General features: G+C 35.6%; 1 protein-coding gene across 16 annotated transcripts in view; it reads right to left on the bottom strand.

The window, feature by feature from the left end:
• The window catches only part of RALGAPA1 (Ral GTPase activating protein catalytic alpha subunit 1), a 231707-nt gene that overhangs the window by 46481 nt on the left and 159815 nt on the right, over positions 1–25411 (bottom strand). For all 16 annotated transcript variants that reach the window (XM_021099156.1, XM_021099149.1, XM_021099150.1 and 13 more), the window contains 3 exons: positions 22494–23358; positions 19228–19299; positions 8147–8270 (listed from right to left, as the gene is read on the bottom strand). In XM_021099156.1, the coding sequence (XP_020954815.1) occupies positions 8147–8270; positions 19228–19299; positions 22494–23358 (1061 nt within the window). The remainder of the gene's footprint in view (positions 1–8146; positions 8271–19227; positions 19300–22493; positions 23359–25411) is intronic.

Genomic DNA, 25411 nt, shown 5'->3' with positions numbered 1-25411 from the left:
GATATATATATATATATATATATATATATATATATATAAAATATCTAGTATCAGGGTTGATGCATTGGATATCCCCTGTACTTGTTCAATGCACAGAAGCCAGCAACTTGTGTTCACTGTAGAAAATTAAAGAAATACTGTAGGAAAAAAAATAAAATTTAAATATTGCCTGTATCTCTCCATTCAGAGAAACCACTTACACATATGGTTGTAAAAAATAAAATGTAGTAGTTCCTTGGTGACTCAGTGGGTTAAGGATCTAGCATTGTCACTGCTATGGCTTGGGTCACTTCTGAGGCATGGGTTTGATCCCTGGCCTGCATGCCATGGGTGTGGCCAAAAGTAAAAATAAAAGTTGGCCATTCTCTAAAGCCCCACCTGCCTCTAAATCAGGACCCCTCTTGAAAAAATAAATAAATATATGCAAAAATGGAGAATTATAAACAAATTTCTGCATCATGTGAACTGAACATGTCTCAACTATCAGTATCATTAATAATGGCTGAATATATAAATAACAAGTTAGTTTTTATGCCATTACTACAAGATTGCCTCAATTACTTATAACATTTTAAATTTAGCTTTTGACTAATACATTCATATAATTAAAAGTTCGAAAGAAACACCAAAATTTTTTCTTCCACGTCTTTCACCTCAGTTCCACTCCAAGAAAGCAATTATCTTTTTGGCTGCACCTGTGGCATGTGGAGCTTCCTGGGCCAGGGATCCAACGTGTGCCACTACAGTGACAACATGAGATACTTAACCCATTGAACCACACAGGAACTCCAAAACAGTTACTTCTTTTCTTTTCTTTTTCGCTTTTTAGGGCCGCACTCGTGGCATATGGAGGTTCCCAGGTTAGGAGTCGAATCAGAGCTACAGCTGCCAGCCGAGCCACAGTCATGGCAATGCCAGATCTGAGCCACATCTGCAACCTACACCACAGCTCACGGCAAAGCGGGACCCTTAAGCAGGGTCCCTGAGGCCAGGGATCAAACCTGCAACCTCATGGTTCATAGTTGGATTTGTTTCTGCTGTGCCACAACGGGAACTCCAAAAAAGTGATTTCTCATGTATGCTCCCAAACTGTTCTCTATATACAACTAAATTCTTAAATGTATGTATGTGCTACACACACACACACACACACACACACAGCATGGATATACAATGTTTTGCACTTGGCTTTTTTGCACCTAAAATATCTTGAAAAATACTTATTTGTAAGTAAGGGGCTTCCTCCTTTTTTTCTTTTTTTGTTTTCATGACTTTATAGAAGCCCTTTTTTTGATGCACAATAATTTAACTAGTGCCCTAGAAGGAAATTTAGGCTTCCCTAATTTTTTACTACTATAGTCAACGCCGCGGTGTGTAACAATGAACACATGCCATGCTGCAATTGTGAAAGCAGATCGGTAGGACAAAGACAAATGAAATGCAAGAAAAGAAACAAACTCATGGACTTGGAGAAAGAAACCTGTGGTTAGCAAAGGGGAAGAGGAGGGAGCGGGATGGACTGGGAGTTTGGGGTTAGTAGATGCAAACTATAGCATTTGGAGTGGATAAGGAATGAAGTCTTGCTGTATAGCATAGGGAACTATATCCAGAGACTTGTGATGTAACATGATGGAGGATAATGTGAGAAAAAGAATGTGTGCATGTGTGTATATGTGACTGGGTCACTTTGCTGTACAGCAGAAATTGACAGAACACTGTAAATCAACTATAATAAAAAATGGAAAAAATAAAGGAGGTCAGGGAAAAAAAAGTAGAAGTATAAGTCAAAGGACATGTGCCCTTCTGATTCTGAAAAGTACTACCAACAGTGCATTAGAGTGCTTATTTCCCTCATACTCTCTCAAATATATTATCAAATTTGATGGCTTTTGCTAATCTGATAGGTAAAAAATGGTATCTTAGCATAAGTTTTTGTAGTTTTGTTTTAGTGAGAAAGTTATTTACTTTCAAGTCAATTCTCTGATTATGTAAAAGAGAAAGTCTCAGTTTAATGTTTGTTCCTTTGCTGCAAACAATTCTGTAACACTTGCAGATCTCTATTTTTCAAATAAACATTTTATCTGAAGATAACTATAGATTTACACAAAGTTTTAAGAAATAATAAAAAGAGATCATATGTACGTTTTACCCAGACTCCCCAATGCAGCAATATATTAAAACCAGGATATTAACACTGATATAATTAAGAGACAGTTTTTTCATCAGAAGGATTCCTTGTGCTGCCATGTTAACATGAGCCACACCCACATCCCTCTTACTCTACCTCCTTCTTAGCCCCTGGCAATCACTAACTTATTCTTCACTACTAAAACTGTCATTTCAAGAATGTTATTTAAGCGGAATTATATGGCATGTAACCTTTCCAAGTGTCCGGAGATTTTCCCATTATCTTTCTGTTAATAATTTTTGAGTTTGAGTTTACTGTCGGTGGAGAAAATATGCCTGATTTCATGCTTTTAAATTTGCTGAAGTTTGTTTCGTGGTCCAATATATGGTCCATCTTGGAAGGTGTTCCATGGGCACCTGAAAATAATATGTATTATGATATTGTTGAGTGAAGTATTCTATGAATGTTAATTTGATCCTGTTGGTTCATGGTGGTATTGAGCCCTTCTATATACTTGCTGAGTTTCTGTCTACTTCTCTCAGTTGTTGAGAAGTGAAGTCTTCACCTATCTATTTATCTATTTCTTCTTTCAGTTCTATCAGTTTTGCTTCACATATTTTGCAGCTCTGTTGTTTGATGCATGCACATTTAGGACTGTTATGTTTTCTTTGTGGACTGATCCTTTTATCATTGTCATATAATGTCTCCCCCCTCTGGTAATTTTCTTTGCTCTGAAGCCTACCTTATCTAATATTAATTCAGCCACTCTGGCTTGCCTTTGATTAATGTTTACACAATATAATTTTTTTCTATCCATTTACTTTCTACCAGTCTATACTGTTATATTTGAAGTGAGTTTCTTTTACAAAGCATATAGGTGAGTCATGTTTTTAGACCCACTCTGTCAATTTCTAATTGGTATATTAAGATCATTTATATTTCCCTGTAATGACATGTTAGAGCTTATGCTCACTGTTTTGTTTTTTGTTTACTGTTTATGTTTTATTTTTCCTGCCTCCAATGGGTTACTTGAACATTTTCTAGAATTCTATTTTTACTTATCATTTTTCTGAGTATCTTTTGTTGAATACTTTTTAGTGGTTGTTCTTGGTGTTTTAATACTTGTACATACTTTATCACAGTCAACCGATCTGCCTTTTTACCAGCGTGAGTGAAATAAAGAAGCCCTACCTCACTTTATGTCCTTTTACCCTTCCCTTATTACAATTATTATTATAATTATTGTAATATAATTATCATGAATGTTTTCATGTCATTACATTTAGAAACATATCAGATAGTGATTTTTGCACCAAACATCAAAAATAAAGAAATCTCAAGAGGAGAAGTAAACTTAGTTTATTTACCCATGTTTTTTCATGCCATGTTCTCTCTTCTTGATGTTCCATAGATCCTTCTATCATTTCCTTTCAGTTAACAGAATTTTTACAGTGGTTCTTTTAGGGTAGGTCTACTGACAACAAATGTTCGAAGTTTTCCTTCATCTGAGAATGTTTTGCTTCATTCTTTTGCTACCTATAGGATTCTAGGCTGACAATTTTTTTCTTTCAGCACTTGAAAAATATTATGTCACCTCCTCTGACCACCACAGTTTCTGGTGGGAAATTCACTATCATTCAAATTGTACCCAAATAGATAGGTACAATTTTTCTCTGGAGACTTTTGAGATTTTTTTTTTTTTGCCTTTAGTTCTCAGAAGTTTAATTATGATGTGTCTTAGTATGGATTTCTTTCCATATATCCCATTTGGTTTCCACCGAGGTTCCTAAAACTCTAACTTTATTATATTTATTTCTCTTGCCAAATTTGGGGAGTTTCCAACATTATTTCTCCAAGTAGTTTTCAGACCCAGCCTCTTTCTCCTCTCCCTCTGGGACTCACATAACAGGAATGTTAGATCTTCTCTATAGCCCCACAGGTCTGTTTCCTGCTTTGTTTACTATCTTTATTTTCTCTCTGTTGTTCAGATTAATTTTTACTGTTTTATGTTCCAATTTACTGATTCCTTCTTCTATACTCTCATCTCTACCTGACTCTGTTGCTGGGCCCATCTACTGACTTTTTTTCAGTTATTGTATCAGTTCTAAAATTTCCATTTAGTTCTTCTTTGTATCTTCTGTTTCTTTGCTGAGACTCTGCATTGTTTTAACTGTGTTCCTAACTGCTTGCTGAATAGTCACTTAAAAAATCTTTATCATCTTTGTGTTGGCGTCTGTTCTTTTTTCATTCAGTTTGAGACGTTCTTGTTCTTGGTATAACTTTTGGCTGAAGCCTGGACATTATCATATTACGTTATGAGGCCATGAATCTTATTTAAAACTTCTGTTTTAGTTGGCTGTTTTGTGACACAGCTCCATCAGAGAAGCAGGGGTTTCCTGCGTTATGATGGCCAAATGGAGGTAGGAGTACTGACTTCCTATGTGATATCCACTGACAGAATACTGGAGGTGGTCTCAGGAGCACTGAGTGATGGTAAAAGGCTAATTCTCCACCAAACCTCCTCTAATCTTTTCCAGGGAAGGGGGTACACTTCATTACACATAGGTATAGCTGAAATTCCAGGTTCCTCATGTAGTCCCCTGTTGACACAGTGGTGTGGGGAATGGAGAGGGGACTTGTTACCAGTTGGCAGAGATGAAAGTCCCAGCTCTCTATTTGGCCCTCTCTGATACCATCTAATGCTACTCCAACATCACTCCAGGGTGATATTGAGGTGGCTCATTATACTCTTCTAAGGGTAGAAGTCTAGTCTCCCTAATCCAGTTTTGTTGTCACAGGTGAGGATGAAGGCCACTGTATTTTCTCTGGTGTTTGGCTGCAGTAGAGAAGTTACTGTTTAAATGTTTTCTGTCTTTCTAGGTTGTTCCTTTCCTGATTCTTTGGTTAGAAAGAGTGGGCTTTCTTTTTTTTTTCTCTTCAGCTTGCACTTGTTGATATTTCTAGTTGCTGGCTTCTTCAGCTCCAAGTCTGAGATATACGAGGCAAAAAGAAAAGGCCGAGAACTCACTATCATGTCATTCCTTGGTCCTAAAGTCCTAATGGTCTTCTTTTCACCACCTTTCCTATGTAATATCCAGGGTTTTTGTTGCACGTAAGTGTGAAGAATAGGGAGAGTATATGTACTTGATAGTTCCAGAAGTGAAAGCTCCCACTGCATAACTTAATGAACTTTAGTATATTCACAGATAAGTACAATCATCACCACAGTCAATTTTAGAACATTTTCATCACTTCAAAAAGAAATTCTACACCCTTTAACTGTTACCATGATCTTCCCTCATCTCCACAACCAGATTAAGCAACAACTAATGTGCCTTCCATATATACACATACATACACATATATATACACACACACACCTACATATACCCATACACACTGTGGATATATCAGGTAAATTGAGCATAATACATGGTCTTTGTGCCTGGCTTCTTTCATTTAGCATGTTTCCAAGGTACTTCCACACTATAGCACATGTCAGTACTTCATTCCTCTTTATGGCTAAATGCCATTATATGGATAGACCATATTATGTTTATCCATATGAATACTACAAACATTCACATCCAAGTTTTTGTGCTGACATACATTTTAATTTCCCTTGGGTATATACCTAAGAGTGGAATTTCATGTGGTAATTCAATGTTTTATTTCTTGATGAGCTGCCAGATTTGTTTACCATAGCAGCTGCACAGTTTCACATTCCTACTAACAGTATATGAGGGTTCAGATTACTCTGAGTCTTAGCCTATAGTTGCTATTCTCTGACTTTTTAATTCTAGCCATTCAAATGGGTGTGAAGTGTTATCTCACTGTCATTTTGATTTGCATTTTTCTGGTTGATAATGATGTTGAACATTTTTTCATGTTCTTATTATTTGTATATATTTTTTGAAAAACATTCATTCAGGTCCTTAGGCCGGTATTAATTGGGTTGCCTTCTAATTACTGAATTGGATGGCATATATATATATGCCACATATAGCTCAACAAAGCTGGGGGAAAAAAGAATCTACTGCAAAACTTAAGTTCATGAATATTAACTCCTATACTGTTTTCTAAGAATGCTCTTACACTTAGGTGTTTAATACATTTTGAGTTGATTTTTGTATAGAGTGTGAGGTAAAGATTCCATACAGCTATCCATTTACTGCAGCACCATTTGCTAAAAAGACTTTCTCAACTGGATAGTCTTAGAAACCTTGTTGAAAATCAGTGCACACTGATGTGTGGGTTTATCTCTAAAATCCCAATTCTATTTCACTGTCTAGCTTTTGGAGTTCTTGTCATGGCACAGTGGAAATGAATCTGACTAGGAACCACAAGGTGGCGGGTCAATCCCTGGCCTTGCTCAGTGGGTTAAGGATCATGAGCTGTGATGTAGATTGCAGATGCGGCCTGGATCCTGCATTGCCCTGGCTGTGGCATAGGTCAGCAGCTGTAGCTCCCATTAGATCCCTAGCCTGGGAACCTCTATATGCCACGGGTCCTGCCCTAAAAAAAAAAAAAAAAAAGTCTGTCCTTAGTGCAGGAGACATGCTGTTTGATTACAGTTGCTTTGTACTAAGTTTTGAAATCAGGAAGTATGAATAGTCCTTAATTGTTCTTTTCCAAATATCCTTTGCTTTGACTAAAACTTTTGTTAAAACTCCTCTAGTTTGTTTGTTTAATAGGAAATCTATTTATAATGTTCCTTTATACTTTCCAAAGCACTTTCACATACATAATCTCAAATGAACTCCATATTATATCTGTTGAGTAAAAAAATAAGCAACCTTTGACAAATAAGCAAACAGGTAGAGAGAGCTCAAGTAACTTAGTGAAACAGCAGGTTAGATAAGTCATACGCATGCCTGTGTGTGCGCACACACACACACTCATATATATTGGATGCTAAAAGTTTCTGACTGGACATGGTACAAGGACTGGGATTTGAAACGAAAAACCAGTAAGATGAAAGAGCCTGCCTCTGGGAGCTTACAGTCTAATGCAGTGGTATTCAACAAATTTGCTCAAGTATCCTCTACAAGAATACTGAGAAACTATATATTAAATTAACAACTATAAAGAAAATTTTCATCATTGTGTTTAAGTTGTTACAAAAGATACAATTCCTGATACACTGTATATTATATCTATGTACTTTAAATATATTTTCACCAAATCATTAGAGCACAGGTTTGGCTAATACAATATATATCTAATACAACATATATATATATATATATTTAAAAATGTCTGCTATTAATAATAAATCATTCCACCACATCAAATTCATTTTCTGTTAGAACATATCTTCATTTTTCAACTGAAATAAACATACCAGTACAAATCTCTATAGCAAAAACCTCACTTCTGAGTTATAATTCTTAGACAGATTTGGTTCAGGAACCTTGATATCATTTGGTTGCTGGGATGACATAAAAGTACAGCACCTTTCAATTTTTTCTGCTTAGCTATCAGAGACTCTCAGAAACATGCCCTCTTGAATGAACTCTTTTTTTGGTGCCAAATTTTGTAGAGCAATGTAGAATGAGTGAGTACTATGATTTTCTTTTACAAAGATGAAGAACAGAAAAGGAGAGGCGAGAGACTTTGGAAGGATTCTGAGGCATCAATTTTAGTAAAACTGAGGATCTGGAAACTTGTTTCCTCGAAACTAACCATGCTGACATGTCCCCCCAGAATCCTTGCATTAGCTGTAGGAATATTCATCTTTGTTTGAAGACCACTAGTCTAGTTGTCATTGCTGTGAGGAAAATCCAGATCATCTAGGCCTATGAGATTAGTGCACTCTGACAATACTGTAGGAACATTTTTGACTGTTTTATCCTAAGTCCCAATTGCTGCTGTCTTTGCAGATGAGATATAAGGCAGGAACAACAAACCCACTGTTAAGGACTAAAATAATGCTTACAAAATTATCGAAAAATAAAAAGAAAACCATTGCCTCCAAATAGAAATAAAATGATATTTGGTATAATGTAAAAACAATACCTCCCAACCAAGACCAGCTACAAAGTCTTCGTATGCTTGACTTCCTCCTGTATTGGTGAGAATGGAATGTTTGTCTTCTTGTCCTTCAGCAACATAAAATACTGCAATCTTGTGTGTCTCTCGGCTATAAAACAAAAGATTTCACCATTCTTTAATCATTAAGTTGTCCATTTATCCAATAACTAACTTCTAAATATGTGGCAATAAAAAGATGAAAATGAATCAAACCCTATAATCTACAGAGACATAAGTAATTATAAGTAAAAAATTATAAAAGTTATAATTGCCATTGGAACAGAAGAAAGCCATGATTATTTCTGAGAAACAGAGAGAAATTTAAAGGAGAAGGTAATATTAAGCTGGATGAAGGTAAGTGAGATTTGACAGATGAAGAGAAACTATCAGGAAAGACACATAGGTGTGAATGCTGCCTGTTGTGCAATGTGGCTGAATCCCAGAGTTAAAGGGACTGTGTTTTGGAAATAAAACCAAGTAGAAGTAAAGAGATGAGTGAGAATTGATTCATTTCTTCAAATTACTTATAAAAAATGTTTACATAAATATTGTAAAACTGTATGGAGTAACTGACAAACTATTAGACATTTTTATTTTACTTCTCCCTAAAATTAAAAATGTTCATAAAAGCAAATTTCTTGAATGAAATTTGGCTTTCCAAGGTAACTAGAAAATACACAAATGACTTAAGGAAACAACCACTACCAATAACCTTTCAATTCAAAGACACAAAGTGGAAAGGAAAAAGATGCTGTGCAAATAGTAAACAAAAGGGCTGGAGTAGCTATACTAATATTAGACTTAAAAACAAAATGTTTAAAAGATAGATACATTTCATAATGCTAAGAGATGGTTCTAGGGAGTTCACTTGTGGTGAAGTGGGTTAAGAATCTGTCACTGTCACTGCAGCAGCTTAGGTTGCTGCTGTGGCATAGGTTCAATTCCTGGCCCAGAAACTTTCATATGCTGTGGATGCAGTAAAAAAAACCCCTCAGCTAAAGTTCCGGTTGTGGCTCAGTGGAAAAGAATCTGATTAACATCCATGAGGAAGCAGGTTTGATCCCTAGCCTTGCTCAGTGGGTTAAGGATCCAGCATTGCTGTGAACTGTGGTGTAGGTCGCAGATGCATCTCAGATCTGGCATTGCCGTGGCTGTGGTGTAGGCTGGCGGCTACAGCTCTGATTTGACCCCTAGCCTGGGAACCTCCATATGCCACAGGTGCGACCCTAAAAAGAACAACAACAACAACAACAAATCCAAAAAAACCCCTACTAACCACACAAATAAAAAAAGATCCTTCTAACAGGAAGATATAAAAACATATACACATCCAGCAAGAGAACTTCAAAACACATGAAGAAAAAACTGACAGAACTGAAAGCAGAAATAGACATTTCTAGAATCACAGCTGGAGACATCAATACTTTGCTTTCAGTAAAGGACAGAACAACTAAGAGAATATCAACAAGAAAAGACTAATAATAAACATACTATTGAACACTCCATCTAATAGTAGCAGAAAACACATTCTCCTCAGGCATATATGGAGTATCTTTCAGGATAGACCATATAGTACGCCACAGAACAAGCCATAATAAATGTGAAATAACTGAAATCATGTAAAGTATATTTTCTAAACACAATGGAATAAAATTAGAAATCAATAGAAGAAAATTTATAAATATGTAGAAATGAAACAGTGTACTCCTAAATAACCAATGGGAGGAAGAATAAATCTCAAGAGGAATTAGAATACACTTAAAGATGAATGAAAATATAGCAAAACTGACAACATGCAGGTAAAGCAGTACTCACTGGTACATTTATGAGTGTAAATGGCTATATTAAAAGAAAATATCTCAAATAAAAAAATCTTCCCACCTTAAGAAACTAGAAAAAGAAGAGCAACTAAACTCAAAACAAGCAGGAGGAAAATAATAAAGATGAGAGTAGAAATAAATGAAACTGAAAAATAAGAAAAAATAAAAATTGGTTCTTTATGATGCTAAAAGGAGTTGCTAATGTGGTGCAATGGATTGGTGGTACCTCTGCAGTGCCAGGACACAGGTTCAATTCCTGGCCTGGCAAAGTGGCTTAAAGGATCAAGTGTTGCCGCAGCTGTGGTGTAGGTCGCAACTGCAACTCAGATCTGATCCCTGGCCTGGGAACTCCATATGCCATGGGGCAGCCAAAAAAGAAAAAAACAAAACAATGTTTGGAGTTCTCACTGGGGTGTAGTGGGTTAAGAATCCAACTGTAGAGGCTTGGGTTGCTGCTGAGACACAGGTTTGATCCCCGGACTGGCCCAAAGATTTAAGGATCTGGCACTGCCAGAGCTACAGCTAGGATTCAATCTGTGGCCTGGGAATTTCCATATGCTGCAGGTGTGGCCATTAAAAAAAAAGAGAGAGAATGTTTTCCTATTTCCCACCTAGTATGTGGTGCCCTAAACCCCATATTTACTCATAAATTTATTTACTCATAAATTATACATCTACTAAATATAAATGTTCTGCTATAAAAATACAGCAATTAATGCACTGTAGTACTACCATAGGAGAGACATATAGATCTATATGGAAAAGAAACTTGGGTTCTGACATAAACTTTTATATTTATCATTAATTGCTTTTTGCAACAGTACCAAAATAAAGGGGAAAGTAGTCTTTTCCACAAGTGGTGTTAGGGCAGCTGTAGATCTCCAGTGCAAGAGAATGAAGTTGGATTCTCACCTCATACCATATATGTAAAAATTAAATCAAAAAGCAATATAGATCTAAACATAAGGTTTAAACTATAAAAATCTTGTTAAAATGCTTACAAAATTATAAAATATCCATTAAAAAAACTACATGAATGTTCACAGCAGCACTGTTCCGAACAGTCGAAAAGTGAAACCCAAATGTCCATCAAATGAAGAATGAATAAACAAAACATATGATCAAATCATGGAATATTATTCAGGAATAAAAAGAAATGAAGTGCTGATACAAGCTGCTACATGGATGAATTCTGAAAACACTGTGTTAAGAAGTTTGCCACAAAAGACCACATATTGTTTGTTGACTGGTAATGGGTATGAGATTTCTTTTTGTTTTTTTTTTTTGTTTTTTTTTGTTTTTTTTTTTTGTCTTTTTGCCATTTCTTGGGCCGCTCCCGCGGCATATGGAGGTTCCCAGGCTAGGGGTCCAATCGGAGCTGTAGCCACCGGCCTACGCCAGAGCCACAGCAACGCGGGATCCGAGCCACGTCTGCAACCTACACCACAGCTCACGGCAACGCCGGATCATTAACCCACTGAGCAAGGGCAGGGATCGAACCCGCAACCTCATGGTTCCTAGTCGGATTCGTTAACCACTGCGCCACCACGGGAACTCCTGAGGTTTCTTTTTGAAGGAAATATTCTAAAATTAAATTGCTGTGATAGCTGTCTATGAATATACTAAAAAGACATACACTTTGAATGAGTGAATTTTATGTGAATAACATCTCAATAAAGCTGTGAGAATTTAACTTGGAAGTATGATCTACTATGCAAAAATTCTGATCATGGCAGAAAGGGGACTTTCTCAGTGTTCTCGATTTCCTAGAGAAAGGGCTATCAACTAGAACTCACAGACCAAGATTTATTAAAAAAAGAGAAATAAATATGCCATATACGAAAAATAAGAAAACAAATCTTTAAAATGCAAAAGTAAAAGAGAAATCACCTTTATATTATCTATGTCCTTTTTTAAATTTGTAAAAGTAGACGTTAGCTGCTCTTTTTATGTAAAATTTTAATTTTTCACCATTTCTTATTTTTCTAGTTATCAACTATTTCTGTTAAAATGTTTGGTATATTCATTGCCATTAGATTAATACGTACCACAGTAGAGAATGAGGTAAAAAGATTAGGAAAAAATGAATTTAATGAACTTGCAGCCACAAATATTCTATAAGGATATGCCTAGTAATGGCAAAATATTAAGAGCTTACTACTGGTAAATTCAAAGTGAAATATTCTGTTATAAGCACTTCTGATTCCCTGTATACACTCTGCAACAAAAATAATAATACAAATCATTTGGAGATTTGAAATTTAAAAATCTGATGGTTCAACCACGAGGAATATGAATTTGTTAACCTAGTCAAAGAAATCAAAGGTTCTATAGTCTGGAGAGATAAGATTATAAAGAAAGTAACTTTTTATTTTTTCCTCCCTAGTCCTACAGATAGGTATAATCAGATTTGCTTCAGTTTCTTGGCTTAAGAAGAAGCCCAAAAGTTGCCTTATTGTCACATAATTAGGATGAATTTTTATTTGAACACATTGTGTTAGAAAAAAGAAACTTGTTTACATTATTTAATTCTTTTAAAAAAGCAAAGTAAATGTCATGGGTTCATCTGGTGTACTATATTAAAAAAAAAAAAAATCTATGCCGTCTCAAGGAAGAGGTCCTCCATATATTCAAGGTGTACAAGAGAATGGAAGTAGTTTAGCAGGAGTCAAGAAGTAGGAAAAAATAAGATAGTGTAAAGAAACCAAAAATCACCCAAATAACTAGTATGGCGAGATTCAAGACTAAAGAGTCTGGTAGGCACTGGGAAGTCACTAAGGAATAAAATAAAAATGTTACTTTAGAAAAATTACTCTAGTGGTGAAGACTGTCTAGATGGTGAAGAGTTAGAATGAGTCTATAGACTACTTAGTTGTTTTTAACTCTCAGAAAGAAATAGTAAGGACATGAATCAAGAGAATGGGAGCAGGAAAAGCAAAGAAGAGATAGAGATGAAAGATAATAAGAAAAAGAACTGACATAATGATTATGACACTAAGGGCAAAGAAAAGGAAATGGCCAAGTTTGGGTGATACTAAAATGGTACTTCTGACTATAACTGGGAAAATTAGGAAGAGGATCTGATTTGTGAAAGAAATGATTACTTGGAAATGGTAGTGGAATGTAAGTAAAATTTTGCAATAAGCAGCCATAAAATCATGACTGAGAAATGAGAGATATGAGTACATGAAGAGAAAAGAATGGGTTTGAGAAGATGTGAGCGATATCCCAATTATAGGGATGACTATGCTGGGAAAGTAAAGGCAGAAAATGAACCAGTGAAAACAAAACTTGAAATAACTAATTTAGCAGGAGCCAAGAAGTTGAAAAGCATGAGGTAATAAATAGAAACCATGAATAGCCAACACTGGCTGGTATGGCTTAAGCTCTAGACTAAAGAGTCTGGTGAGATATTGGGCGGTCACTAAGGATTAAAATAAAAATTTTCCTTTAGAAAATTTTCCCTTAGAATAAGGGAATTTTAACATGATTATAGAAGCCAAGGGAGAAGAACATTTTAAAAGAGAATAAACAACAGTATTAAATTTTTTAGGGGGACATAATACTCAAGGGGTATATAGGGCAGAAACTATTCTATATTATAATGGTAAATACATGTCATTATACATTTGTCAAAACTTATACAATGTACAACACCAAGGGTGAATTCTAATATAAACTATGGACTTCAGTTAATAATGCTATATCAATACTGGCTCATCAATTTTAAGAAACATACCACACTGACATGAGATACAAATAATAGGGGTAACTGTGTAGGGGGGAAGAGGTTATGTAGGAATGCTCTGTACTTTGCAATCAATTATTTGGTAAGTCTAAAACTGCTGTAAATTTTTACAGTGCCTATTAAATTAAATTAGAAAAGTCAAAGATGTTGGAAAGGATGGAGAAAACTTTAGACTTGATGGTCAGGATACTAACCTTCAAAAGGATAGTTTCAGTAGAGCAGTAGAGGTCTGAGAACACATGGTGAGCAAGACAGCAAAAGAGGTATGATTCATGCCCTCAAGGACTTGATCATCTGGTACCAAAGATAAATTATTATGGGGAAAAGTTAGGATATGAGGACTCATAGACTACTTAGAGTTTTTGTTTTATAATTGTCTCAGAAAAAATAAGAATATCTAAGAAATAATAATAGTAATACAGTGTGATAAATACTGACAGGGAAGTGTTACAGGGGTCTGTAAGAATATATAGAAGGATATCCAAATAAATATAGGGTAGAAGGGACTGAGGAGGAGGGTAAAGGGTTAGCAGTAGTTTTGGGAAAGGCTTTTCAGAAAAAATGATGTTTAAGGTGAGACTAAAAAGGACAGGAGCTTTACTCAGAAAACATTTAGAGCATAAGACTAAGATTATTTTATTACTAAATAGTAAAGAATAAAACTAAGATAAATAACATCCAATTCTAGAAGGAAAAGAACAATACAAAACTTATAAACAAGAAATAAAATAAATGAGTTATAAAACAGAACATAACAGAATGTGATAAATAAGAAACTGTTTATTTGAAAAGATTATTTGCATCAAGAAAAAAAAAGCCCACTGTGATGGTGTAAATCTAGTTTAAAAGTTAAAAATGTTTTAAAAGTAACCATAATCACGATAATTTGTTATTTAATATATAATACAAAAAAGATGTAAATTGCAACACCAATAATCTAAAATGTGAGGGAAGAAGTATAAAGGTTCCCTATGCTATCAAAGTTAAACTGTTATCAGCTTAAAACAAGATATTATAAATAGATATTTTATATAAGCCTCATAGTAACCACAAAAGAAAAACCTGAGTAGATAGAGAGGTTACAATAAAGGATTCAAAGCATATACATGAAGACAGCAGAGAAGAAGCAAGGAAAAGAAGAGCTATAAAACAGTCAGAAATCAAAATGGTATTAGTAAGTTTTTACCTATCAATAATTACTTTTACTGTAAATCAAATACATTCTTCAAAAGAAAGACACGGAATGGCTAAACGGATTAAAAAAAAAAAAAGATCCAAGAGATATGCTGCCTGCAAGACACTCACTTTAATTTGAAAACATACAATGAGAATGGAGGACTGGAAAGAGATATTTCAAGCAAATGATAAACAAAAGAAAGCAAAGGTACCTTTATATATCAGACGAAACAAGACTGAGTTAAAAATGCTAAAAAGGGATAAAGAAGATCATTATGTAATGATATAATATAGTATTAGAAGTCTTAGCAGAATCAGGCAAGGAAAAAAAAAGGCACTTACATTGGAATGGAAAAAGTGAAATTATCTCTCTTTGCAGATGACATGATCTTATACACAGAAAATCCAAAAGACTTCACACACACACAAAAGGTACAACTAATAAATTCAGTAAAGTTGCAGGTGACAAAACCAGCACACAAAATGTATTTTTCCATACATAATAATAAATTGTCTGAAGAAATAAAACAATCTCATTTATTATAGCATCAAAAAAAAATTTAGGAAAAATTTAACCAAGGCAGTGAAAAATCCTTACAATGAAAACTATCACTGATGAAAGACAGTGAAGAGGAAACAAATAAAAAGATAACCTATGTTCATGGGTTGGAAGAATTAATACTGTTAAAATGTTCATAATATCCAAAAGATTCATTGCAATCCCTATCAAGAGTCCAATGGCATTATTTACAGAAAGAGAAAAAACTATCCTAAAATTTGGAACCACGAAACAGCCCATTAGCCAAAGCAATCTTGAGAAAGAAAAACAAAGCTAAAGGCATCACTTCCTGACTTCAAACTATATTACAAAACTATAATAATCAATGCAATATGGCCATGGCATTAAAATGGACACACAGATAAATGGAACAGAATGGAGAGCCCAGAAATAAACTATGTACGTACGTCAACTAATACTTACAAGGGAGCCAAGAATTGATAATGAAGAAAATAATCTCTTCAATAAGTAGTACTGGGAAAAATGGACATGCAAAAGAATCAAAACTTGACCCTTACACTACTCACAAAAATTAACTTGAAATGGATTAAAGACTCAATTTAAATCTAACGGCTGAAACCACAGAACTCTTAGAAGAAAAATAAAGGGTAAGCTCCTGGATATTAGTCTTGTCAATGATTTTACGGATATAACACACATAGCACAGGCAAGAAAAGCAAAACAAAACCAAGTGGGATTACATAAAACTAAAGAGCTTCTGCACAGCAAAAGAAAGGATAAACAAAATGAAAAGGTAGCCTACAGAATGGAAGAAAATATTTTCAAACTACATATCTGATAAGAGGTTAGTATCCAAAATATACAAGAAAATCATACAACTCAATTGCAATAAATACATCATCTAGGGGAGTTCCCATTGTGACTCAGTGGTTAACAAACCCAACCAGTATCCAAGAGGACATGGGTTCAGTCCCTGGCCTTGCTCAGTGGGTTAAGGATCTGGTGTTGCCATGAGCTATGATGTTGGTCACAGATGTGGCTTGGATCTCACGTTGCTGTGGCTGTGGTGCAGGCCAGCAGCTATTGCTCCAATTGGGGCAGCTACTGCTCCGATTGGGAACCTCCATATGCTGGTGGGTGTGGCCCTAAAAAGACAAAAACACAAAACACATAATCCAATGAGCAATGGACATGAACAAACATTTCCCAAAAAAGATATTCAAATGACCAAAAGGTACATAAAAAAGTGCTCAACACATCACTAATCATCAGAGAAATGAAAATCAAAACCACAAAGAAATACCACCTCACACCTGTTAGGAAGACTATTGTCAAAAAGACAAGTGATAACAAGTATTGGAGAGGAAAAGAGAACCTTCATGCAGTGGTGGTGGAAAGGTAAAGTGGTGTAGTCTCTCTGCAAAAAGGTATGGAGGCTACTCAAAAAAACTAAAAATAGAACCACTATATATGATCCAGCAATTTCATTTCTGCAAATATAACCAAAGGAAAAGATATCTGCAACCCTGTGTTCACAGCAGCATCATTTACAATAGCCAAGGTATGGAAACAACGTAAGTGTCCACTGACAGATGAATGGATTAGGAAAATATGGTATTTACAGTGGCATTTGGTCATGAAAAAGAAGGAAACCTTGGCGTTTGTGACAACATGGATAAACCCTGAGGGCATTATACTAAGAGAAATGTTAGAGAAAGATAAATACTGCATGTTCTCACTTATATGTGAAATCTAAAAAAAAATCTGTATTCACAGAAACTGAGAACAGACTGGTCAGCAGAAAGTGGGTGAAGTGGGGAAGAGGATACAAATTTCCAGCTACAGATGAGTAAGTTCTGGGGATGTAATGTACATCATGGTCACTACAGTTAACCATACTGTACTGCATATCTGAAAGTTGCTGAGAGTGGATTTTTAAAGTTTTTAACCACAAAAAGAAATTGTAACCAAGTGAGGTGATGATGTACTAACTAACACTATTGTGGTAATCATTTGGAAATGTACACAAATCATTATGTTTAAACCTTAAACCTTCAAGAAGTTATATGTCAATTACATCTCAATACAGGTGGGATAAAAAAAATCTGAAGTGATGATATGGGAATACATAAATTAATTTTGTAAAAAGCCCTACAAGATTGAAAAAAAGGAATGCAATAGAGAATTATGTATGAATCTCTATTAATTATTTTGAAATCTACATGACATTGACTTTTGTTAAAAAAAGAAAAAACAAGGGAGTTCCCATTGTGGCTCCATGGAAACAAATCTGACTAGCATCCATGAAGATGCAGATTCAATCCCTGGCCTCACTCAGCAGGTTAAAGATCCGGCATTGCCTTGAGCTGGGGTGTATGTCACAGACAAGGCTTGGATCTGGAGTGGCTGTGGCTGTGGCATAGGCCGCAGCTGTAGCTCTGATTCAACCCCTAGCCTGGGACCCTCCATATGCTGCAGGTGCAGCCCTGAAAAGACAGAAAAAGAAAAGAGAAGAGAAGAAAAACAAAACCAAAAACATCCAAAACACTGAAATTGACCTAAGAGGTAAGAAAATCCGAAAAGACTAAAAACGATGAAAAAAAATAAAAGAATTAATTATTCTAATTTCTCCAAATTTTAAAAGAATAGATAATATTCTTTTTATGAAGTTGGCTATGTTAATTCTAAAAACTTAAGAAGAGACAAAAAAGTAACTATAAAATATTCCGAGAGATAGACCAGCCCTAGCTAAAAATGAAATTCTAGTAAGTATAACTCACAGGAAGTCAAAAGACCCAGTAGGGTTTATCTCCAAAATGTAAGAATTATTTACTATTAGCAATCTAATTAATAAACATCAGTTAGTTAAGAAAGCAAAATCCGAATATTAAGAAATATATAAAAACCTGAACAGATGCTGAAGAAAACTGTGATAACATTTAATATCCTTTCATTATAAAAACTCCTAAAAAGTAGGCTACTTTCTCAGCATGATAAAAATGACCTATTTCAAACTAACAACTGATATTCTATTTAAGGATGAAACAGAAGAGTTATTTCCATCAAAACCAGAAATGACAAGGATGACCACTCTTATTACAATTATTTAACACTGTAGTGCAATTCTGGTCAGTGCAATAAAACATGCTACAAGCAAAAAGACACAACTTTTCAAAAGGAGATTATTTGCAGCAAATGATTACATACCTAAACAACTATAAAATGAGACACCTATAAAATGTTTAAAACCAATTAAAGTTTCCCAGGAAATCTCATCCAGATACATCATAAACCTGAAGACTATTAAAGAATGATATAACAAGGTTTTGCACACCAAAACTCACATATAAATGGGTATGTATCCAGGGGCTTTAAAAGAAATCAGATTTACAGCAATATAATAAACTATATCCATCTTCTTTGTTCCATTAATGTTTTTGTAGGTACTACCTTGTAGTCACCAGTCATTTCACTTGGGGCCTCCTTGACTAATCAAAAAGGGTATACTTATTAATGTCTACGTATGGGAAAACTAAAGGACATTTTACAGGTTTGATCAGATTTCTTCAATGCAAATGATTCTGAAATTTATAAAAAAAGATATAAACAATCCAAAGATACCAAACATTTAAATGTAGCCCTACATTCTTATAAAAATGCTTATTATTTCTAAGGTATATATAAATGAAATACAGTTTCTGCTCAGATAAGTTATAATTCAACAACAATATTATTCGCATGAGAACAGAGAAATATCTGACAGTTGCCAGATATAAACTTGAAAATTTCCCAAACAACTTACCACTGTCTTGAGTCCAAGTTCCTAAGTTCTCTAAGCAGTTTTTCATTTTTCTTCAGGAGATGAAAGCTCCTCCTAAATAGAGAGATTTATAAACATTTTCATCACCTTTGCAGTGAATGACATGACAGTCCCGGAAATACTTTCCGCTCTACTCATGCAACTCTTACACTTTTCTTGCCTTTTCATGCTTCTAACACAAAGGAGAACAGACCCTAAAAAAAATGTCAAGAATGTATGTCATTATTTCTACCCAGGCCCTCACATATTTTTGCTAGTGGATCTTTATCTACTGGCCACTTTAATTTTTCCCTACCAGATGCTGTGAGTTTCCCAAAATCATATCCAGAAAAATGGATAAAAATACTTGTAGGTTCCTTCTGAAGACTTTCATTAAAACATGTGCGAGGAATTCCCGTCATGATTCAGAGGTTAGTGAACATCCATGAAGACGCAGGTTCAATCCCCAGCCTCACTCAGTGGGTTGAGGATTCGGGTTGCCTTAAGCTGTGGTGTAGGTCAGATGTGGCTGGGATACCGCATTGCTGTGGCTCTGGAATAGGCCAGCAGCTACAGCTTCAACTGGACACCTAGCCTGGGAATTTCCAAATGCCGCGGGTAAGGCCCTAAAAAGACAAAAAGACCAAAAAAAAAAAAAAGGTGAGAAAATTCTTCCTCGTGAGAAATAAAATATTCATAAAAATCTAAATCATTACCAAATAAGGATGTGTCATCCAGATAGAACTTGCTTCTTCCTTGTTTTACATTAAGTGTATTTACACTACAAAACAGTGTATAAACTTTATCAAATTCATTATACAAGAGATGAATATAAATATGTACAATTATATTCATGAAATCAGTGCTTGCCGTGGTACAATACAGCTTCCCATCTTTAGTTTTTCTCAAGAGACTGTATATATGGGCCATTCTATAGCAAAAGAGAGTAGAATGAATTTATATGAGTGGCAAATACCTGTATTTGGACACACCATAATGCAAACTGTGTTCCTGATATAACATAGCTTTCCCATAAGGCAGAGGATACTCCCTTCTAATAAGAAGGGTTTATTTTTTTTTTTTTTTTTTTTTTTTTTTTTTTTTGTCTTTTTGTCTGTTGTTGTTGTTGTTGTTGCTATTTCTTGGGCCGCTCCCGCGGCATATGGAGGTTCCCAGGCTAGGGGTTGAATCGGAGCTGTAGCCACCTGCCTACGCCAGAGCCACAGCAACTCGGGATCCGAGCCGCGTCTGCAACCTACACCACAGCTCACGGCAACGCCGGATCCTTAACCCACTGAGCAAGGGCAGGGACCGAACCCGCAACCTCATGGTTCCTAGTCGGATTCGTTAACCACTGCGCCACGACGGGAACTCCAAGAAGGGTTTAAAATCAAATTAGATTATAAAACACTAGGTAAGCAAGTAGAATTCCATTTCAATGCTTCACTGAGCTCCCCTCCTACTACAAATTGAATAAAAACAATACACTAAATAATGCTTCTTCTACTTGCCTACAGCTTTTAGTATCATAGAAATTTTAAAAATATATAATAATGCTTTATACTACTGTATGATTTTAACATTTTTTTATATTATGTAAGCTAACTCTCACCATTATGTGAGGCTGGACTTATTTCCTCAATTTGCTAACTGTAGCCCAAGGCTCAAAATTCAAGTGACTCTAACCTGTATCTTCTCAGTTAAGTCTCGTGCCCTTTCATTTTACTTCTCCTTAACTTACTTCAAAACTTTGTGTGTGTACTGCAAGCTTTTAATGAGGTTTTACAATATGCATAAAAGAAAACAAAATTTAAAAAAATGAAATCATGGGAGTTCCCATTGTGGTACAGCGGTAATGAACTTTACTAGTATGCATGAGGACGTGGGTTCAATCCCTGGCCCCACTCAGCAGGTTGAGGATCCAGGGTTGCTGTGAGCTGTGGTGTAGGTCATAGACATGGCTTGGATCTGTTGTTGCTGTGGCTGTGATGTAGGCCAGCAGCTGCAGCTCTGATTCCACCCCTAGCCTGGTAACATCCATATGCTGCACATGGAGCCCTAAAATTAAATAAATAAATTAATTAATTAATTAAATTTAAAAAATGAAATCCAGATTCTTCTCTTGATTTGATGCTAAATCCTGGGTTAATTTCTTTGATACAAACAAGAAATAATCATACTGCTGTTTGTCTGGAAAAAAAAAAAAAGTTAGGCTTAAAAATAATAAGAAATATACATGTGGGCTACGTCCCCTGTTCCTAACTCACAGGTCCTAAAACCTTTCTAAATTTCTAAGTGCTGGAGGTGACAGGACCTCCTAAAAACTTCAGAATTTCCTAGGTAAAAGGAGCTCCTTTTGTTCTAATAAGGTGACTCCTGGTGGCTCCTGGATAACTCCAGGATGGGGCCTCATCCCCAGAAAAGAGCAAATCATGATTAGAAGCTTGAAACTTTCAGCCCAACCTCCAGGGAGGGAGAGAGGCTGAAGATTGAGCTAATACTCAATCATGCCTATGTGATAAAACCTCCATAAAAATCCCTAAATCATGGGATTCAGAGAACTTCCAGGTTAGTAAACACATTCAATGTGCTGGGAGGGTGGCATATACCAACTCCACAGGGACAGAAGTTCCCATAACTTGGAATCCTTCCAGACTTTATGCTATATACCTCTTCATCTGGCTATTCATTAGTATTCTCTAACTATCCTTTATAATCAACTGATAAAAGTAAGTAAACGTTTTATGAGTCATGATACTTATCAAATCCAAGGGAAGGAATTTTCGGAACCCCTAATTTATAGCCAGTTGCTTAGAAGTACAGGTGGCCCAGACTCACAATTGATATCTGAGGAGGGGGCAGTCTTAAGATTTGAGCCCTACCTCTTGTCTATGCTAAGTCAAAGTACTGCTGACATGAAAAACTCACATATTTGGTGACACAAGTGTTATTAGAAGAAAGTTTCTCTTAATAGCTTATGAAGGTTGGAAAGAATATGAATTTTTTTCAACTACATAAGCTATGAGTTTTAAGTCAGATAGTTCGAGTCATTATGAAAATGTTAAAGTTAATTTACAACATTAAGTTAGCTTTTTATTCCCTAGAAATTTGATTATGACTCAATGGCCTCAAAACAAGCAAAAGTGCCTCCTGGTCAAAGAACTAATTGGTAGGTAAAATTTACTGAGAGAAAGAACAGAGACTAAAATGTTGATCATAAGATAAGACAAATAATATATTAAAAAAAAAAAACTCTCTTTTATTCTTACCTTTTGTCCCAGGAATTCATTCCCAATATACTAAGAAGCAATCTGCAATAATAAAATGCTGACTGAGGTTTCTGAGGTGTTGGTTCATCTTGCTCCACAGCTTTCATATTCAAGTCATTAAAGTGTTTCTCAACAAATTCTTTTTCCTCTGTATGCTGCTTAAGGATAGCGTTAATAACGTCATTTTCCTGTTTTTCAGAAATGCACACAGGTTGTGGAGCAGGAATATTAAGTGAGATTCCAGTTCTCTGTAAGCATTCAGGACTAGTTACACCTAAATACTGCAAAAGCTCGTCAAGAACATCTTCTTCATCTCTTATTGTATCCCAAGTTGGTACAGTTTCTCTAAATCTTCTTTTAAACTGGAGAGAAAGCCCATCTTTAACTGTTACATCTTCTAAGCATTCACTAGATATAGGAGGCTCTTCCAGCTTCTCTTGGTGAGACAATGAAAGTATGAGAGATGTAGGTTCTGACAAACCACTTACAAGAGGTGGTCCATACAGGATGGCAGAATCCCATGAATATTTTCCAGAAAGATCACGTACTATGATTCTGACATTTGAATTGGCTGATGCAAGGCCAGCAGATAAACCTCCTCCAGGTATACTCTCTTCTGATCTGATCTGGATACAGGACACTAAGGTCGTATTGTTCAACACAAAGAACTGGATATTTGGACTCTCAAAGAGTTCAGGAGAAAGTTCAGTGCTTTCACTGTAATGATTGTCATGATTTTCACACACCTGACTTGTTAACATAGCAGGACCACCGCTCATCGGATAATGGCCCAAGTGATTTACCAGATGTGTAATAACAGTGCGGGCAGCTATAGAGATTAATCCCTGTTGCATCTGAGTTTTCACTAGAAATAAAAAATATAAGTGAGTAGGAACAGTGCTGCTTCCTAGGAAGTCTTACAACAATAGAACATTTAAGAAAAATGGGGAGTTCACACATTATCAAAATCACATTTAAATATTTGTGTAAATGCCAATATTTCCAATTTAGAGTGATATGAATGATGACAAAGACGAAGAAAACTGTTCTTTGAAGTTTTCTTCATTTTTATAAGAAATCCCTTTTTGAAATTTTTGCTTATGGATTCTTAACCTAAACCGAGGTCCTTAAGTGAACATCATACCTTTGAAGAAGGTTCAAAAGTGTTATAAACCACTGGAGTTCCCATTGTGGCGCAGTGGAAACAAATCCAACTAGGAACCATGGGGTTGTGGGTTTGATCCCTGGCCTTGCTCAGTGGGTTAAGGATCTGGCGTTGCCGTGAGCTGTGGTGTAGGTCGCAGACATGGCTCAGATCTGGCATTGCTGTGGCTGTAGTGTAGGCTGGCAACTGTAGCTCCGATTCAACCCCTAGCCTGGGAACCTCCATCTGCCGTGGGTGCGGCCCTAAAAAAGCCAAAAAAAAAAAAAAAAAAAAAAAAAAAAGTGTTATAAACCACTTAGTGGCCAGATCATAATAAAGTTAATGAAATCCAACTGATAAATTTCTTATCTTATGAATAGATTCAGAGACAGTTTGTAGTATGCCTTAAATGACATTTAATTATGGCTTTTATGGATGATTTAAAAGTTTCAGAAAAAAGTGATCTTTCACTACAATTTAGGAGTTAGGATCAATTTAAATAGTTAATCAATGTAGCCAGCATAAGTCAAGGAAACTTTATTTTAAAGGAAAAAATACTTTATGGGCCTGCTTATGTATTATATTTTAAAAGGCATTAAGCAAATGGATAAAGATTTTATCTATATGAGTAACTTAAAAAAAAATCAACAAATACTACAAGAAGTGGTAAAAAGGAAAAAACTCAAAAGAACATATTAAGAGGGCTGAAGAGGCAAGGACCTGATATCAGGACCTGAAGGAGGAGGGAAAAGGAGGGGAGGGTGGAAGGGAGACAGAGAACAGTGGGAGAAAGGAGGAAGTGGGGACAGACAACAACCTGTAGAAGCCCATTAGCCTTCAGCCATGTCTAAAGAGGGCTGACGTGGAAGCCAGTTATGCAGTGAGTGGTGTCAGGAAGTGGGGACAACTGGGGTAACGTGATATTTTTCATCTATGGGGGCGAAGAGTTATCATTGGTAAAGATATACTAATTATCATGTTAGAAGAGGATGTCTGTTGTGTTTATGTGTATGTGTAGACAGTGTTCTTGTTTGTCTGAGTTATGGACAAGATTATCCAATGACCATGTCTCTGCAATGTTCTACCAGAGTCAAAGAATGACACTGCCTGAGTATATTGAGTATTTTATATTTTGAAAGTTAATCATTTAGGAATACTATGGTCTAGCCACCAGAATATTGATTCGAAAATTCCTGAGGACCAAAGTATTATCTACATACAATAAATTCCTTAATTTTAAGTGTACTTTGTGATGAATTTCAGTAATTATGGTTCAAACCTATGTAACCATAAACACAGCAATATATAGTAAAATTCTCACATCAAAGAAAGATAAATTTTATTTTATGTAAATGTATACCTCAATAAATCCAACTTAAAAAAGTTTATAAAGAGACCAGGTTGTGCACTGCTGGCATGATTACTTAAAAAGAGGAAAGAGAGAAGAATAATGTTAATTTTTGAAGCTGTAGCCCTCAAGATTCAGAACCAACACTAATGGGTACAGGCAGAGAGTCAGCAACAAATCAACTGCTATGCCATTAATATCAACAACAACTTCTCCATTATTCTAATTCTAAAAAAAAGAACAGGTTTCTCTGGGTTTGGCTGATTTTGAATTTTGTTGTTGTTGTTGTTGTCATCTTTTTTTAGGGCTGCACCCAAGGCATATGGAGGATCCCAGGCTAGGGGTCTAATTGGAGCTGTAGCCACTGGCCTACACCTCAGCTCACGGCAACACCGGATCCTTAACCCACAGAGTGAGGCCAGGGAG

Source organism: Sus scrofa, chromosome 7, assembly GCF_000003025.6.
Source record: "Sus scrofa isolate TJ Tabasco breed Duroc chromosome 7, Sscrofa11.1, whole genome shotgun sequence".
NCBI lineage: Eukaryota > Metazoa > Chordata > Mammalia > Artiodactyla > Suidae > Sus > Sus scrofa.
The sequence above is the reverse complement of the archived record's forward strand: the minus strand, read 5'-3'. Positions and strand labels throughout refer to the sequence as shown.